The sequence below is a fragment of the Aulonocara sp. 'chitande type north' Nkhata Bay genome, linkage group LG20 (genome assembly GCF_057382095.1).
Source record: "Aulonocara sp. 'chitande type north' Nkhata Bay isolate Kocher_YH1m ecotype deep benthic linkage group LG20, A_spYH_male_GT1.1, whole genome shotgun sequence".
NCBI classification, from domain to species: Eukaryota; Metazoa; Chordata; class Actinopteri; order Cichliformes; family Cichlidae; genus Aulonocara; species Aulonocara sp. 'chitande type north' Nkhata Bay.
This window is the reverse complement of record NC_141363.1, coordinates 11,580,001-11,598,753: the sequence shown is the minus strand read 5'-3', so window position 1 is coordinate 11,598,753 and position 18,753 is coordinate 11,580,001. Positions and strand designations below refer to the sequence as shown.

Sequence of the window (18,753 nt, the reverse complement as noted above, 5' to 3'; positions counted from 1 at the left end):
ACGCGGACACACACTCACTTCATCATTCGGTATGACTATACATCAGCCAAAGCAAAGGGGAAGGTGACACACATGCAAAGATGTAGACACACACCTCTTCTGCACATGGCTAAATGTCACAGTCAGACACGGATTGATTTGCTGAAGATACAGGTTGAATGATGGCCGTGTTGTGACATTCACACAGGCACGGGAACTCACGCAGGCTTTGCGAGGCGCGAAGGGAGATGAAGATGGCTGATATGTTTATGGAGAGACCTTATCTTGTGCTTTCGCTATGGAAATGTGAAGAAATCATTTAGCTTTCCCCCAGCATCTCAGCTGGCTTTGTGCTACACCTTCTCTGTCGTCTTCTCTTATTCTCCGTGTGCGGTAATGCGCTTTTATTGGCGTGCGTTTGTTTCTTCTCGTTTAGACGTGCATTCAAATGCAAGACAGGAAGCAGAGTCTGCGTCTGTGCACCTTTACAGCTCTTAGCACAACTTCTTCTTCTGTATCATCCTCGTGCCAATTTCTGCTCCCCCCGTTTCATGTGTTTTCTTGAAATCCCCTCAGATAGAAATCAGCTACTGTCATGACTGACTAGGAAACAGCTTCACCAGACACTTCATTATTCACCTCTAGCACCAACCTCGCCTCTCCTCTTCGCTCTCCTCATTTTTTTCTCTTGCTCGCTCGCTGGCACACACACACACACACTTTCGCATTCTCCCCTGAAGCCCCGGCTGTTGACAAGCAATTTTAAGTGAGCCTAAATTTAAAACTCAGCTGTGTCTCGGGATGCCGACGTGGATCGCAGAAGTCCTGATAAAAGGCTTCGGTGGATCGGTTGACATGGGCCCCGGAAAAATGTGTTAGCAGGGTAATTGATGTGATGTGTTTTATCTTCCTCATTATCCTTCACAGTGCAGAGGCATTGGAGACATGGCTGGGTGGTTGCACAGCCGTGTGTGTTGCTGTGTTTGTTCAGCACAGGCAGCTCTGACAACTCACTGGGGCTTTGCTTAGTGAGTCAGACAGTTGAGTTGACTGCTGGAGTGCAGATGGTGGTTCATTTGGGTTGTGCTTGGACCGCCAGTACTTGGCCAGTCTTTGACCAGTGTATCATAATGCTCTTCGAGGAAAACACTAAGTTTTTTAAGGCAAAGATCGCTACTAATGGTACTAATGGTGGTAATGACCTGTAGTGTTTCTGGTGCGCACACTTTACTCGGGCTCTCCGCTTAGCTAAATACATGTTTCGTTGACACATTCTGGTCATTTTTTACTTTTATCCTTTCATAAGTCTGAAAATAAGACGCCATTTGTGGTGAATTTACTAATGAACAATCTCCATCTATCATATTTTGGAAGTTGAGTTGCTGCAGACTAACTAGCTCCAGTCCTTCCTGTCTGGCCATCCACGATGTCTCTAGTTTAGTGGTTGTAGTGATGAAATCTGGGCACACACCACCTAGAACCTGCGGCAGGCGGAGAACAGAACAGCTGCTGTCCAAGACGGTGGATTTGAATGTGCTCCACAGGATGAGGGCCTCAATGAATAGGCAGCTGATTGTGCTACTTTACTTATTATTATTATATTTAATAATTGTTTTAAGAAAGAGCATGTCTGCTTCCTTCTGTATACGTGTGCACGCGTAGCTCAGGACTGATCCTGTGTTATTTTTAATTGACATAGTATAACTCTGCAGGACGTGTGTTTACTTCACTTGTACCATATGTGTGTGCTGCCTGTATACTTGATTGTCCTCCGTTCACCACTTAAATGATCAGATGTTTAATCAGTTAGTCAAGCCACAGAAAATTAATCTACCCCAGCATGAATAGGCCATTGTTTTGCAAGAAAACTTTTTTTCCCTGGTTATAGCCACTAAAATCAGGAAATTGGCTGTTTAACATTGGAAATTGCACATTTTGGGCTTGCAGACTGAACATCTCCTAAGGCTTTGGGAAATTGCTTTTTTCACTCCTTTTTTATTTTGGCTCCTAAACAAATTGATCATCTAATTGAAAAATAATCATGAGATTAAGCAACAATGTAATAACAATTGTTAGTTTTAGCCGTGTTTCAGTTTTTAACAATAGCCCCTGTTTTTCCTGTCAAGTAATGTGGAACCAACCTCCATCAATCTTCATTATATATAAGGGTTTGTAATCAGTGCAAACGGCCTGGTCAAGTTTGCACTCATTTGCAAAGGATTCAGGTTACCTGAGAGTTTTTTCCCCCTGTGAGTGATTTTCCACACTCAGTCATTTGACACCGCAGGTCTTGTTTTATGGTTCCCATGAAACGACGAGCCTTATGTCATGGTCTGCTGGGTTTTGACCAGGACAACGGTATGATGTCATTTGATGAATTAAGGGAAAACATTCTGATTTATTATGCATATAGCTGCATGAGGGCTGGTGGGGGTCCGAGGTACACTATGACATCAGTATTGTGTAATTTCACATCTTGTCTCATACTTTTGAATCTGAAACAATAACAGACGTCTGCCTTCTCAACTCTCATGTGCTCTAATATCAAAAGTCATGCAGCGGGGTTCAGATCAGATAGACCATAGATGTAATGAATGACAATGATGATAGCGCTATCGCTGAAATGTACTTGTGTCTATTAACTCAGCTGGATTCCTGTAGGACCCAGTCATTGCATTAGAATGTGTTAGATGAAAACGCCAAGCCCTGTCTCTTCTTTTTTTTGTAGCAACTCAATTTACTCCCTTTACTCCTGGGAAGTCGCTGAATCTCCCCAAAACTAAAAACCTATTTCTCTCTTTCTCTTTTATCTTTTTCAGACAACCCACTTCACTTCGCACCGACTGTTGATGGTAAGTCCTCAGTGGTTTCTCGCCGCTCGCCTTCATTGACCGCTGGGTTTCTGGGGGGTGCCTGGGAATAATGACCGCAGACAGCAGATCCCTGCCTTTGAAGTGGGCAGCCGTCTGTGCCGCTTTGCCAGTTTTGGCTGCCCCGCTTTTTGTCTCTGCACTGTTGGTATGGCAGGCACGTGGCCAGGCCTGCTCTGTGCTTTGATGTAAGGAGGATCTTTTGATGACTTGATTTGATCTGCTCTGCTCTGCATGGCCACTTGGGCTGACGTTCAATACCTGTTACCAAAGCGCCATTCACATCTTTCTGATAAGGTCTAATAGGATGTACCCCTCCCTTTGCCGTGAGTAACGGAAGCTCTGCGCCGCACCATTTCCTCACCTTGTTATCCATATGTTCTCATCCAGCACATTTCTGGAATGAGTACAATATTTTTCAGTTGTTCCTAGTGCAGTAACATGAGCCATTAATTAAAAAAAGCAACAATTTAGTTCCAAAACAGTAGATCTCGGCACACTTTAATTGGAGAAAAACAGCTGGTTTTCGAGCTTCTATCATGAATATTTATCAGAGGCAGCACAGTGAGATAGTGTTTGATAGACTTTGATGTTTTTTGGGGGGGTTTGCTACACTGACAGATAGCCAGGGATGGACTCCTACTAGTTCTGAAGGTGTTTTATCATCCCGCTTGTGTGCAGGCTACAAAGCCGGAGGTTTTGAAGAGAGAAAACACGAAGAGAAAAGGTTTCTAATGATCCCAAGGCTGGCTGATGCCGGGGACAAAAGGCCACAGTATGGGTTTGCTGAATCTGTTTCTGATAATTGCTCAATCACTCGCCCCATAGGCCGGCTTGTTTGGAAAAGCAGTTTGTGAAAGATGTCAGCTTAAAAAAAAATGCGTCAAATAAGAGGTGGTTTGTGATGAATGTAATTGTGAACAGCCTATTGTAGGGACAATAGGGTGCTCACTGTCAGTCCAAAATGGTTTCAACAAATAATTGTGCTTGATTGAAGCATTTCTCAACTCTGCCTCACCTCAGCACCTGAGGAGTACATGCGCTGTGTAGTTTTCTTTTTTTTTTTATTCATCTTTTGTGCCTCATCACAAAACACTGGAGATTCAATTGCAGTCGGCACAGCTTACAGCAGCTATTTGTTTTTGTTTTAATGACAAACGAAATTGACTTGACAAATGATTATATCTTACAGAGAGGACTCTATTTGTCTGCTTTTCAAGCAAATATTGCCATAAAATTTGGCTCGCCGCTGGGAAAATGAGAAATAGTATGCAGGCACCGAAACAGCCCATTTCTGTCCTCCATTGAATTTTCCCGTACAAAAGAAATAACGCCCTCCTTATCGATTGGGCCACTCATTTCCCATGTATTAAAGTTTTTGCTGTCTGAAGGGCACAGTTTGTTTCTGCACTAGTCAACCGTTTAAAAGCTGCTGCTAGCCCTTAATTACATTTCCAATAGTTCTGTAGGCTTTCCATCAGCAGCCTATGCTGTTTTAATATGCCAAGCAAAACAAAAAGCAAAGTTCCCAATCAGCAGGGTAAGTCTGCCCTGTGGGACCCAGTTTCTCTGGGTCATTTAACGCTGAAGAGATTAGCGAGACAATTAGAGTTGGCCCAAATACAGCAGTAGGCCACTTTTTGGAGACGTATGGTTTTAGTAGCAGTGGAGGGGTGATTTAAAAGATGCTGCAAACCAGCAGAGGGCTAATATAGCTCTGCCATTAGTCAAATCAGCTCCAAAAGGAACAAAGCTTGTTCTACTGAACTTGTCCTCGATGCCAAGGACGCTCACTCCGCCGCTCTCTCCAGTACTTAATTACAGGAAATCACAGAAAAGATACCAAGGAGCCTGCATTTTTAAACAGCCTAGTTTGTCTCTGAAAAGCCGTTTATGAGACGACCTTATTAGCGAGAGGAGATTCTGCAGAAAGTAAAGGAATTTGTTCTGCAAATTAGAGCGAGAGAATCTTGGGAGCTTACTGGGGGGGAAAAAATGCGGGTTCGGCACAACATAAGCAAAGCTCTCACGTGATATTTATGGCGTGCGCCACCCGCAAATAGCTGATGAGTCCTCCCCAATGAATGGCCTATAATCACCAGTCAAAAAAAGTGACAAAAGTCACAAAGCAGCCTTTAATTAGGCTCTTTCTTTGAAAGCTCAACGCAGCAGTTGCTCAGCTCTGGCCATACTCATTATTGCCTGTCGTCTCCTGATAATAAGACAGTTGTTGCGTGTTTGGCCAAAGCTAAAAAGCTCATAGAATTTGCAGCTTGAGGGATTAATACTGGACTTTGGAAATTAGGGTTGAATGAGAGAAATTCTTGACGAATGAGGCGCTTGCCTCCCAGCTGTTAGCAACCACATGCAGAGAAAACAGAAAATGCTCATCCGCTTGTTAAGGACATGCAAAGGAGACACTGGTAATAATACATGCAGTCTCTGTTAAGACTTATGAAGGTTTTTTTTTAAGTTATGCCACTTGAACAAAATAGACTGTGTGTCAGAATGAGTGTTTCTCTGGAGATGTACCCTTCGTTTCCTCCTATTACAAGCTTAGGTAGCTGAACAAGGACCAAACAAGATTCAAAATAGGCCAGACCATCACTATAAAGGAAGTGTAATGGGAGAGTCGAGCCGCAGACAGTTCAGAGGTCTCCTGTGACTGCAGCCGTGTTCAGCACCGCCTGCCTGGAAAGAGCCCATTCGCTGTGAATCTTCCATTTCACATTTGTCACTGACAGCTCTCTCCAGAGGATGCTCCTCACTGACAGTCAAAATAAACTCCTGGGCTGAAACGTGATTTGATCTAAGACGGTGGGACGCTTGTTAAAAAAAAGTGCCGGCGGGCTCACTTAGACTTTGTGAACACTACCCAGAACTGACACAACTGCTTTTCGGCTCTGCGAGAACAGTACAGTAACCAAGGGCTCCACACCCATTACCCCCTCAGACACACACACGACCCTCCTGTAATTTATTCTGGGAGCCTTTCCCTGTGTTCTTGACAGTAAGCCTGACTCAGAGAGAGGCAGAATTAATTATGAATCCTCGGCCTATCTTAATTAAATCTTTTCACATCACAGATTTTACACAACAGAGGCAAAGTATCTACCTCATCTTTTAGCCAGGGCGGGGCTGCCGGCTGAGAAAGTCTCACATCAAGATATCAAAGGTACACCGTAAAGTTGCCTCTCTAGGATTATAATTTAACAGAAGAGTTGTCATGTCCGGCTTTTAACAGGGCGCAGCTTGTTAGCTCGCTGTTGTTGAGGCTGCTGGGGAAAGCAAGCAGCCTTGACTTTATCTGCGGGAAGTTTGTTGCCCTTTAAAAGTACACAGACATCTCAAACTGCACAGCTGAACTCTGTAGCCTCGCTTCGGCCCACCCTGCTTCATGTCAGCAGGACTCAATAGATGCTTATGTGAGCAACAAGCAAGCAGAATATATTTTTTGATAAACGCAGGTGAAAGACATCAGAATTAGCCGAATATCCTAAAACCCCCGCATCTAACCATTCATCATTGACAGCCTTCCCACACAGACCCGCCTCGACTCACCTCGGCTTCCCAGTATCGATCGACCAAGATGGGCTAGAAGCAGCCGTCCAAAGAGAGAAAAACAAAAATGTTAGCCAGAGAGGCGAGAAATGAGTGGGCTGAAGCGGTAAAGCGCGGCACTATTTTCTTTTGATTTCCTATGACACAGAGTAATTGTTGACACAGTTAGTGATGCTGGCATTCTTTGATATGTCCCCCAGCTGTTGGAGCAAACCTCACCGATTGTTGATGCAGGTTAGTCAGGGACCTTGGACCTTGTGAGGATCAGCAGTTCTTTGATGTGGATGTACATCACACTGAGCTATCTTTGGCTGTGATCTGAAAGCTTGTCAGCAAGCATCCCTGAAAGTCATGTCTGATTTAGAGGTTTCGATCTCTGATGGCTGCTCTGATTGTTGGAAAATAAATAGTAAAGGAAAGGATTAAATACAAAAGTATTCATGCCATATGTTCATCCAGTGTTTTCTTTTTTCTTTTTTTAAATGCACTCTTTGGCGCATGTAGCAATACAACTTAACACAGTTGTGGCAGCTTTCTTTGTTTTGCTCCAGAAGTCACGCGTTTAAAATTCATCCAAACTATGCAGGCTTGAATTTGCTTATTATTTTCCCCATTCTTTACGATGAAGTAGGAGATTTAAAAATCAGGCAGTAAAAGAGCAAACAAAACACATTTCCATTCTTCTCAGTCTCCAAAATGAAATCGAAGGAGTGACATTAGCAGGATAAACAAAACCTCATTGACTGTAAGAATCCATTGCAGCTAATTAATAGTTTCAAGCAGCTTATCGAAGCCCTTATCACTCAGCGTGGCAGTGCAGAGGGATGCTGAAAGCCCACCCTTCCCCAGCTCCGTGTCATATTTTGAAAGTAATTAGCATGCAGAATTGGCTAATGTCACTTTAAATGAGCTCTCCGTGTTGGTCGCATGTTGACGGCGAACGTGGCTATTCAGCGGCAGTGAAAGGCCGCGCTGCTCGCTTGGTCTCATTAACACAGCAGCAAGTTATTTTAAATCGGGACGCAGTCAACGCTCCACTTTAAGCTGTGATGGGCAGGCGCTAATTTAATTGTTAGGTGGCAGTGTCAGAAAATAACCACTTTGGTAAGTGTAACCAATGCGACGAATTTCATTGTCAGGTTGTTAATTAGAGGAAAATAAGTGGCCCGGCACGTCGATGTGTTCTAGAGCAATATTGCACAGTGATATCCTGCTATTAGCGGAGTCCTGCATCGCAATCAGCGTTTCCCTTATTAAGAAGTGCAAGTTAAAGGAGGCTTTTTGCTCAGCAGCTGACAATATCTGCACCGTTTGCACAGATACTGTATGTCTTAGTTTCCTGCAGAAGCTGTGTTTGCTGTGAGAGCCAGACATCTGCAGTTCACTGCTCGCTTTCTCTCTCTCTTGTTCTGTCAGACACACACACGCACACACACACACACACACACACACACACACACACACACACACACACACACACACACACACTCTTACTCTCTCCTGAACATTCCACCCTGTGCTTCTTGTTTTTCTTCACTCAGCCAGAAACATTGTTTACAGATTGCAGTTGAACTTCAGGATGTGTGCATGAACACACATGCACTCCATACACACACACACACACACACACACACACACACACACACACACACACACACACACACACACACACATTACAGAACCCCTAAGATCTGATTTTACACTTTGTATCAGCTTTTATCTGAGTGTTTGTGTATGTGCCATGGGAATGCCAGCGTGTGTGCGCTCTTCCTGTGTCTTGAGTTTGCATTTTGAGTTTGTTGTGCGTCTGTTCCTTGGGGGCTCGTACACAGGGAGGGCTGGAAACTATCCATTGTGAACATCCCACCCTCCGTGTGACCCTGAAACACAAACGCGTGATGACAAACACTAGCTCACACCTACACATGGTTTTAAAATGTGGTGAACTGAACAACAATCTCATATTGTAAGTAAAAGTGTTGGTAGTTTGTTTACCTTCTGTGTAAGTAGATTTATTGAAAGGTCACACAAACAGCGGGTTGCTCTTTGCCTACATTTGTTGTCATCACTGCTTTTCATTTGACGTCCTGGCCTGGAACCCTTGACATCAACCAGATTGCGTGTGTGTTAGTGTGTGTGTGTTGAATGCATGTGTTCTGCTCTACTGGATACAATTACAAAACATTGACGCATGAGCCAGCAACATGTCACTGACACCATTTTACGCACTGCAATTTTTTTTCACATTACACAGCCAAACACGCACACAGAAGTGGGAATTTCATCTAGGTGTGTGTGTGTGTGTGTGTGTGTGTGTGTGTGTGTGTGTTGGAGGCTCTGTACAGCATGTTGATCGCTGCCCTCTCAGTGAGCTTTAATAAGATTTATGATAGCAGGGAGTGCGACAGAGGGAAGAAGATATTGAGACAGAGAGAGAAACAAAGAGAAAAAGACTAAATCACTTGAATCATTTTAATGCTACTGTTCAGTTCTTTCTCATTGTGTGGAGAAAATCATGGGTACACACACACACACACACACACACACACACACACACACACACACACACACACACACACACACACACAAATGCTGTAGCAGGGGAGTAAATGAAGGCGACATATTATACTGCATGTTATATTCTGACATTGCAGCCAGAGGCAGGGCAGTGGGTAAAAATAGAAGAGAATAAAACATTTCAGTGTTTACCCTCTTGTTAAAGTTTAAAATAGCATTTATATGCATTTATAGAGGATTTATGCATCTCATATGTATTTATACATGTATGCTTTGGGAATGCTAAATTGGGATGGCTGGATTTGCCCTTCGCTGGTCGCATAGAGCCTACAACATCTTGTACGAGGCAAGAATAATAACAAAGCTGACTTTTGAGGGGTATTTACATTTGTATGGTTGCATGAGTCAGACATAAAAGTCTTTGCATACAACTTTCATTTACTGGACGTTATTTTGCACGTGAGCCATGTTTTTGAATGAAAAACATTTTTCCCTAATGAACTGCCTACTCAGAACTTTGCAGCGTTGCTCAGGGCTGAACACAAAGCTCCACGTAAATGACATTGATGGATGATACCGCATATTAAATGCGTAATATAAATTAAATTTGTTGCATCGACATCTTAAGATAGCATTGTGATGGATTTCAGATTTAATGGTATGTCTCTTGCACAAAAAACAGCCAATTGTAGATGATTCTACAACTTGAAAGTTGAAAAATCAACGATATTAGCAACCATGCTTTCACATTTTTAGATATCAAATAGCTTCTGTGCTTTATAGGCAGCGAGTCACAATGAATCTAGTGAGGAATTTTACTGCCATGCTTGGAGTTTCATACGATCAACAGAGTCATAAATTGCAGACCTGAGCATGAAGATTAAATACACATGTATGGAAACGTGGAAAAGTGTCTATATATATGTTGGGTCAGCCCATGTTAGAGGCAAATTCATTTCCTCCAGACTTTGTTTGTATTTTTGAAAAATTATTTTCTACACATTAAAATAATTACATTACCTCACCCTGTTTCTTAGCCATACACCTATGTGTCAGCACAAAGAAGCACAAATAAAGTGTGCTTTGTGTTCTGACAACTTCACATTCGCCCACTGGTGCATTTCCATAACCAGAGAGAGAAAGAAAGAAAAAAGAAGTAGAACAAAGAATTGTGGATAATTTGAACACTTTAGCTGTTGTGTTTAGTCTTCGAACGAAAGAAAGATTGAAGTTATCTGTGTTTGCTGATTACAGTGAATGAGCATGTAAGCCTCGGAATGTGTAATTTGTTTATTTGAATAGGTTTTATGTTGGGCGAACAGTCATATTTCTGCACTCACGCGCTGTGACGAGCACGGAAAAACAGAAAGTTCTTTGAAAAATGTCAGAGGTTTCCAATAATAACCAACAGGCGTGCTGGTGTGTGTCTGTATGTCTGCACTCATTCAGTTTTGCTTGTTTATCCACTAGAGTTTCATGCACCCTAGTGCTCTCTGTAACTCCATAATTAGGGGTTGTTGTCACTAAAGGCAAACACTGTCTGTGTATGTGTGTTTGCGACCGTGTGTGCTGTGTGTACTATTTGAGCTTGAGGACATTGCTTCATTTGCAGTAAATGGATGGTTGCCCCGACTCCATTTAAGGTCAGAATTAAGTGTTGTGCAGAAGAAGAAAAAAAGAAGATCTTAAACATATATTGAGACTCAAAAAACTTTTTCCCTATTAAAATGTGAAGCGGGTGGTAAACTAGTGGTTTTTAAAGAGGGGATTTAACTAATTTTTCTCATTGGCTGATAGTTGTACTCTAAGACTGTATACAGAAATGGACACAGACTCACAAGTGACCATATTTGGATGAGAGGGTGCAGTTATTAGCTGGTGCTAGCAAGTTTAGTCACACAGATTAATGTCAGATTAAACATCATTAATCATCACGCAGATTGAGACAAGGCTGCTGTAAATATGAGAGCAGGTTTTGGTATAGTGCTACATACTGTTTTGCAACCATTTTAATGCTAATGACTGATAGCAACTTCTAGCTACCACTGGTCAATCGGTGGTGGAATACACACTTTTACCTTGCTGCGGGCATGGGGTCACTGAATGGTTTCTAGGCCTGCATGAATAAGGCTTTAGCAATCAATTTAACAGTGACTTGCAGAACCTTCCAGCAACCATTTGCAAACTAGTCAGAGAACGCATATCTTTTTCCTTCGGGCCCGGTGCTTGCCTTAATCTTAATGTGTGTAGGTTTAAGGCATAAAGCAAAGTAAACAGGTGAGCGACATTAAAAAATGAACCTTCTATACCATTGTCCTCAAGTAGAAAATCATTTATGGAAAGTCAAATAGCTTTTTTTAAGTCTGTCTATCTGTGATTTCAAGAGTATATTGCAGTTCATAGCATTTAAAGAAATACTGAAAGGGTTTATTACTCGTGCGCACAGGATTCAGCATTATTGTAGCATTATTATTATTGCAGTTGTGATTCTCATCCTAGTACCACATCTTTTTGGCAGTCCAACAATAAATCTCTGGAGTTCTTTAAATATTTTTAAAAAAGGTAAAAGTCAATATTCCATGAAATGCATTTTTATGTGAATTTGTCGCACCTGCAGTATGAAAAATTGTGTGTCCATCGCTCCAGTAGCAATACAGTTGTTTTTAATTTTGTTGACAAACGACACAACTGCAAGCACAGGCGCGAGCGCACCTCAAAGTGAAAGTGTGTTATACGTTTGCGTCTTGCTTGATATATGGTTCAGCGCGTCGTGTCTCCAATAACAGCAGAACATTCAGTTTCATGAGACGTGCGCACACATGCAGTCAACATGTGGAAATTCATTGTGAGTGAGCTCACGTCTCGCACAGGCACGCACACACTCCTGTAGGAAACAAGGCATCTAGTGTGAGTCCCTCCACATGTGATATGTATTAGCAGTGACATTTCCCACTGGTGTCGGACAGCTCCTATCTCCCACAGCTGTCTCCTACCACACTGCACACTACAAAAACTTCTTCTACAGTAACAAATAAGTTATCTCAGAGTGTTCAAATCAAAAGTACAACACTGCAAATTGGAGCTTAATATTAGTAGCAGTAATTTCCTAAATCAAGTATCGGATTGATCCACCTCCGCTTCATTAAGATGCCGTAGCTCGATTCAAGGACACAATCATAAGTGGCGGTGTTTTAGATTCCTGTTTTTTAGGTACTGTCTGACAGGTTAAATCAGTGTTTAATCAGCTGCAGTACCGTGCAGCTCTATTCGTTATCATTTCCTCTCTTTATGCTGCTCCCTGGAAAAGTAACACACACACACACATATGCAGCCAGAGACTAAACTACAGTCTCAAGCCTCAGACACAGCCCTTCCTTCCATATACTGTATACACGCATACGGAACAGTACCAAAGTACCCCGAGCATCGACCCCCAACTCCCACCCTCCCACCGTGGCTACAGCATTCCACTGCATTTTTGTCTACAGCAAATGTTGCACAATACATATGCATGTGTACGGGCTCCTGAGAGTGAAAAAAGTGTGTGTCTAATTCAGTCCATTAGTCGTGGATGCTACTCATGCATGGTACTTAGATGGAGGAAATTGGAGGCATGCAGATGCACCAGTGCTGCTGTGGGAGAGCAGATTTAGTTTAACAGTGGCTCACAGGCCGTCTGGAAGTATGTAAAGGAGGACGAAGGAAGGAAGTGCTAGCGCTTACATTGACAGCAGCTTGGAAAACAGCAGTTCTTAATGTAGGGATCAGGATTAAATGAATATTTGTATATTTCTTATTACTTATTACTATTCCAGAGATCAGTTGTTTGTTTGGTTGTTTCACACTGCTGTATGTAAACTCTGGGCACAAGGAGACCTGAATTTGCATTAGTTAAGGGTTCACGAGCAATAACTGTTGAGAGCCACATTGGTAACAGATCTAAGAATCAATGAGCACACCACTGAAAAGAAACAACAATAAACAGTAAGAGTCAAGTGAATAGGGTGGGAGAAAACAATAGGAAAGGAAGGAAGTAGGAAGGATGGGGGAAATGGCGAAAGAAAATACAGATAAGGAGAAGGAGAGTGAAAGCAGAAAAATAGGTAAACGGGCAGGTAAGAAATTGGGAGAGCGAGGGCATGGCAGGGGAGCAACTTAAATACAAGCACTCCCACCGTCCTGCATACTGTGAATATTAAGTTAAAATCATTCAGAATTGACATGAACTGAAGTTCTTTCTCGATTTATCTTCCTTTACCTCCTTCCCCCCCCTCTCCCTGCTTCCTCTGAAATCCCTTCCCCTTTGCCCTTGGAGGGGGGGGGGACTTAGCACCTTCAGTGTGCGTATGAGAGTAAACGTGAGTGTGCGAGTGTTTGTAAGACGCAGATAGAGAAATTTAATTAAAACAGGTTTTCCAGTCGGTGCTTCTTATAGGCTGCACTTTCTCCTGCACTCTTTTGAGGAGGTCCCACACTGCAGTGCTCAGTCAGTAGATCAGCTGTTCTGTGTCTTTTCAAAGGCCAACATCAGCCATTGACTTTCAATAAAGCGTGGATAGCAATCAAAAATCAAGCTAACGATTGCATGGCTGCGTTACACCGCGCTGAATGGATGGCCATTGGAGTATGTCCTGAGTTGTGTTTAAGCACAGCATGTGGTCACGGCATTTATGTCTACAAAGGGGTGGAGTTTAATTCAGACTCAGAGCCATGTAACGCACATCAATCCCCTGAGAGGCAGTATATTTCCTTTTGTTCAAAATGAGACTTTTATGTGCAAGCAGGAGAAGCAAAGGGGGGAAAAAAAGAATGTGCAATTACTTCAGCACCATGCTGGGTTCATCTGATGCCACGTTACGATTCAATCACCTCCCCAGCCCCCACCAACCAGTTCCATTATAGCTGAGAGGAACAGGGATTGGGTTTGGTGATGATATGAAGCTCCCTATTTTTGTCTTTCAATCAGATAACAGTCCTTTGGGGGTTTTTTTTCCTTCTCCTTGAGTAGCCTGTCTGAAGAGAATCTGAATGGCAGCCAGGTTCAGGAGTCCTGAAAGATGGCCGCACAGGTCAGGAGCTCCTGCACTGAGGCAGACCAGAGATGGGGCCGAATGGCAGCCAACAAACACACACACACTCATGGACACACACCTTCTGTTCCTGGGGCAGTTTTAGATTGGTCACAGTAGTCCTCCTGCAAAAGATGAGATATGGTAATGGAGGAAGCAGCTAGCTTCAGGGACTGAAAACATACACACACACATTGTCATTAATGTGCATCAACACACCCTCTAGCCAGCGCAGGTAAACAAACAGGGTGTTTGTCAAAGGATGTGCCATAAAGCCAACTTAAGTATGAGACGATAACTATGCTTTCCCTGCTGCTCATGACCAAATACAAATGAATGCAAACCAAACCAGATTATAATTGACTTTTTTGCTGTATACACTAGCACATATGGAGTAAACAATGATACACGGTGAATTATGATCCAATCCAGGGCTGTTCAGTGGAAGGTTGGGGGTACTGTTGATGTCTTTGGAGGCTTTTCACAGAGTCCCCGTGAAGTTGAATTTTGCAAACAGCCATGCATATTTAACTCCCCTAGATGCAGCTTTGAGAAACTTTTTAAATTTTTAAACGTCACAATCTGCAACATTTTCATATAAATTCATGCCTGTTTTGCAGCTCCTGTCTGCACACCATTGATTTTATGTACTGAATTATTGAGTGTATATCTAATCGTAGAAAGTTTTTCATTTGATGTTCTGAACTCTGCGGAAAAAGCTGCTGTCGTGCAGGAAATGATGCGTTTTACATAAACAATTCATACGAACACAATACTAGCTAGTCCTTGTCAGAAAAAGTGTGTTTAGTCATACATTAATTCATTAACAGTAAATAAAGGAAAATGATGTCCATTTAGTATTTGATTGTTGTTAATAATGCTAATATATAAATAAATAAATTACCAAAACACTGATTTCAAACACGCTAAAATTCCCCATACAGCTCAAGGGAAACTGCAGGTTTGAGTTTGTGTTATGAGCAGTTCCTTCGATAGGGCAAACAGTACATGCACACTGCGAAAATAAAAGTCTTCATTAGCACGCTGCTACCGGTAATCATCAGATTAGATGCTTAAAAAAATAGTGGAATTGGAAAAATGCGAGCTATTCGTTCCCTTGCTATGAAGGTTTTGAGAAAATCATACTTTCTTAAATCCTGTCTTCTTCATGATCTTACCCATTTCTGTCACAGAACACATTATGCTAATGGACAGAGGCAAGCCCTGCTCTGTCAAAGAGCTGCTGCTTTTAGAGGGAGTGTTCAGGTTCATCAAGTTTTAATGAGCCAGGAGAGAAATCAGCAGAGACATCTCACACTTCACTTTACCCCAGCACTCTTCTGAAGTCTGTGCAGCACACAGGTACAGCAGAGCTGTCAGTTTTTCGCAGTTCTCTCTTATTTAGGAAAAGGCTTTTAATCTAGATTAAACAGCTAATATTGCACATAATGAAAAACAGGATTATCACGGTAATACCTTTCGCTTTTCCCAAGAAAAGGAGGCTCGGCAGATGGGATGTAAAAATCCCAACCAAAGCTTGTGCTTCCATCTCTCTAATCTTTAGTTTGAATGGTGTTTTTACTGTTGGTCCTCAGGGGGGGGATGTGTATTTTTAAGAAAGATATGCAGCAGTCTTTCAAATATAGTCATATATTTTTATTTAAATATTTTCAGTGCTTTTTTTGTTGCTTCTACTTGGAAAACCATTATTTTGGGCATTTTGAGTGAGCCAAATTCAACAGATGGAGCTTGGTTGGGATCAGGCAAAGACATCAAAAACATTTCAGATCAGATAGGATAACGGCAGCAGAAAAGACGCTGTTGATAAGACCACAGCAAACACAGACGGAAGATAAACCTGATTTCTTTATCTTCTCTGTTGACTTGTTTTCTTCCTTACTTGGAAATCCAAGATGAGTGCTTCACTTTGAAATGTAATTTCACAGCACAGCTCAAATGCATTTACCGCCATGATGCATATCATCACATATTTGACCATGACATTTTGTCAAGCAGACCTCCTTTACAGCATGTTTCTTTTACATACTGATGCCAAGATTACAGTTTTTGTTTCCCACATTAGTCTCTGATAGCAAGAGTTATTCTAATGGAAGGCTTTGCGCACCACTGTGTGAGCAGATCTCTCTTTAATCAGTCCGGCTTGCTAAATTTCACATATGGAGGTAACATATGTAACACAGACTTCAGCACGAAGCTGTGCCGTGATGCTTCTGTGCGCTTCCATCCTGTTATGCTAAGAAAGAGACACCAGAGTTCATACTATATTTGCAGCAGCAGCAGCAGCAGCGTAGCACACTCCAGCTATTTAACAAGGCTTTACTCACTCTGAATGTAAACATATGTAGGGCCAGGTGGGAAAAAGAAGCCATAACTCAGGTTGTGCCATCTCACTGAGCTGCGCCTCACTTGGAAACTCTGTCTTATGGAGATATATTACACTCTTTAAAGCAGTTGCACTGTGGACGCATACAATATGAACTGCACTGGGGTAATATGACCAGAGGCTGTATCAGTGAGCAGAATCAAAAGTAAAGATCACAATTTCTCTGCTCCTTGCCTTGAGGTACACACGCACACAAACTGAACCACACACACCATCTGCATTCACAGTTTGAACTTCTGCTGTGTGGTAGAAGGTGCAGTGACACACAAGAGAAAAATACACTTCATATTGTATTCCACACAGATATGCAACTTTAAACCATTGACGAAAGATAAGGCACTAATTGGAACTCTTTGTAATGTAAAGACAACTTTAGTCTTTTTAATACAGAATCATTCATTTAGCGCGATTAAGCATCTCATTTACACTACTGGATATTTTGTATTTATAAAAACTCAGTGTAATCGTGTGAAGACATAAGAAACGCCCGTAATCACCATCCAACACCAGACATCAATAACAATATTGAAGCAGCAGCAGCTTTTCTAGTGCTCAGTAAGAAAAACTCTGGGAGGCCATGCAGTAGGTATGCATAGTGTTGAAACAGCACCTGAAAGAAATCAAAGCCTCCTGCAAAACAGGCAAAAACTAGTCAGCATTTTAGAAATTGAAGTACGTGCTCACAAATACCCTCTTAGGCTTTTCATCATTTCCCTGCTTTACTTCATTTTGTTTTGGGAGAATTCTTGAAATATCACAATTGTGTATGGTGGGATAAGGACTCAAGGAGAGTCAAGGATTATGCAAGATTGCTCCTGCATTGCATAAGCTAATATACTGTAGAGTCTCATTGGCTTTATGGTGGGGCCATATGCTCCTGCCTAAGGGCCCAACGGGGGATCACCATGAGCAGGATGTATTCTGTTATTAAGATACCAGGTGCAACATTTTAGACTCGTCACTCTCACCTCCATGGAATAAAGGATTAATATATGGTGTGTGTCTCAGGTGTGTATAGATGGATCGTGTGTGCGTATGCGTGTCGGGGCCGGTACTACCTGTTCTACCTTAGGAGATAATAACTCAGTCCGACGAGCTTGCAGAGACATTGCTCAGTAGGATCGCTTGTCTAGGCTGGAATATTCAAAAGGTCCTTTTAAGGATGAACATTTTGAAACTCTCCAAGTCATTATCTCCATATTTCAACTTGGTACGTTGAGGTGAATTTATTTGCTCGTGTCATCGATTGAAGTTTCATTAAGCCTTAAATTTTTCAAAGTGTTTTACAGCAGACTTGCCTTTGATGCAGCCATAAAATGCCACTGGTGCTTACGTTCACGTCAGTCACATTACTTACATGAGACCTTATAGAGAGGTCGGCAGCCAGTTCCGAAAAGTTGGGGAGCTCACGATTGATGAAGGAAAAAAAACAGCGGTCTTACTACTTGTCGTGATGCAGCTCAGCTGGGTCTTTAATTCAAAGTTCATGCCCCCAGTTTGCAGACGATCAGTTAAAAATTGCTCTCAAGTTAAACATTGTTAACATCGTTATTATCATTAAAATAACCCTGATGATGACATCATTAGGGTTATTTTCTCAGACTTGTCAGAGCTCCTGCAGAGGTTCAGTAGACTTTCTGCAGTTTTTTTCACACGCTGAATAGCGTCCCCTGACTAATATGTCAACTTGACACATGAAAACAGTGGTGTGCCCCTTTAAGGCCACAGACACTTTGTGGTGAAATACAATCTTTTTCTTCCTTTTATTGTGCCAGTGTGACAGCACTGGTACATAAATGTTCTCATTTATTATTTTATTTTTCATACTGAGGGAGTCATTTAAAATTAAAACCAAATCCTATCCACTCTACATTCCCACCGAGCGGTGTGTGAAATAATAAAAAAGACAGAAATTACGTTGTCAATTACTTCTAATTTCATTTGCCTTTATGGGAGCTTTCCAGCTGAAAATTGTTTGATTTTGCCCTCTGCTGTTCCACAGTGATATCTTGATTTGCAAAACATAAAATGTGCACTGAATAATGAGGTAAAATTTGGTCAAATCAAAGCGTGACCTCTTAAACTGTTAATATATATAAAATATATTTGCCATGGCCAACACAAGTCTCAGTTCTCTCCTGCCATTGATTGCTGCTAAAGTGCGGAAAGGTTGGAGATGTGTACCTCGCCACCTCGAAAGTTATTAAATAACATTCGGTGGCGGGGCAGATGGATATTAAAAATATATATATCAGAGCTGGAGAACTGTGCGAGATGTGTTTGTCTTTCTATTGAAGATGCTGTGTGTCTTTGTGTTTACTGGTGAAGTTGGTATGAATCGTATTTGACAGGG

General features: G+C 42.0%; 1 protein-coding gene across 4 annotated transcripts in view; it reads left to right on the top strand.

Annotated features, from left to right (window-relative positions):
• agrn (agrin) overlaps positions 1-18,753 on the top strand; it is a 258,948-nt gene that overhangs the window by 100,554 nt on the left and 139,641 nt on the right. For all 4 annotated transcript variants that reach the window (XM_086278486.1, XM_086278488.1, XM_086278487.1 and 1 more), the window contains exon 3: positions 2,799-2,831. In XM_086278486.1, the coding sequence (XP_086134612.1) occupies positions 2,799-2,831 (33 nt within the window). The remainder of the gene's footprint in view (positions 1-2,798; positions 2,832-18,753) is intronic.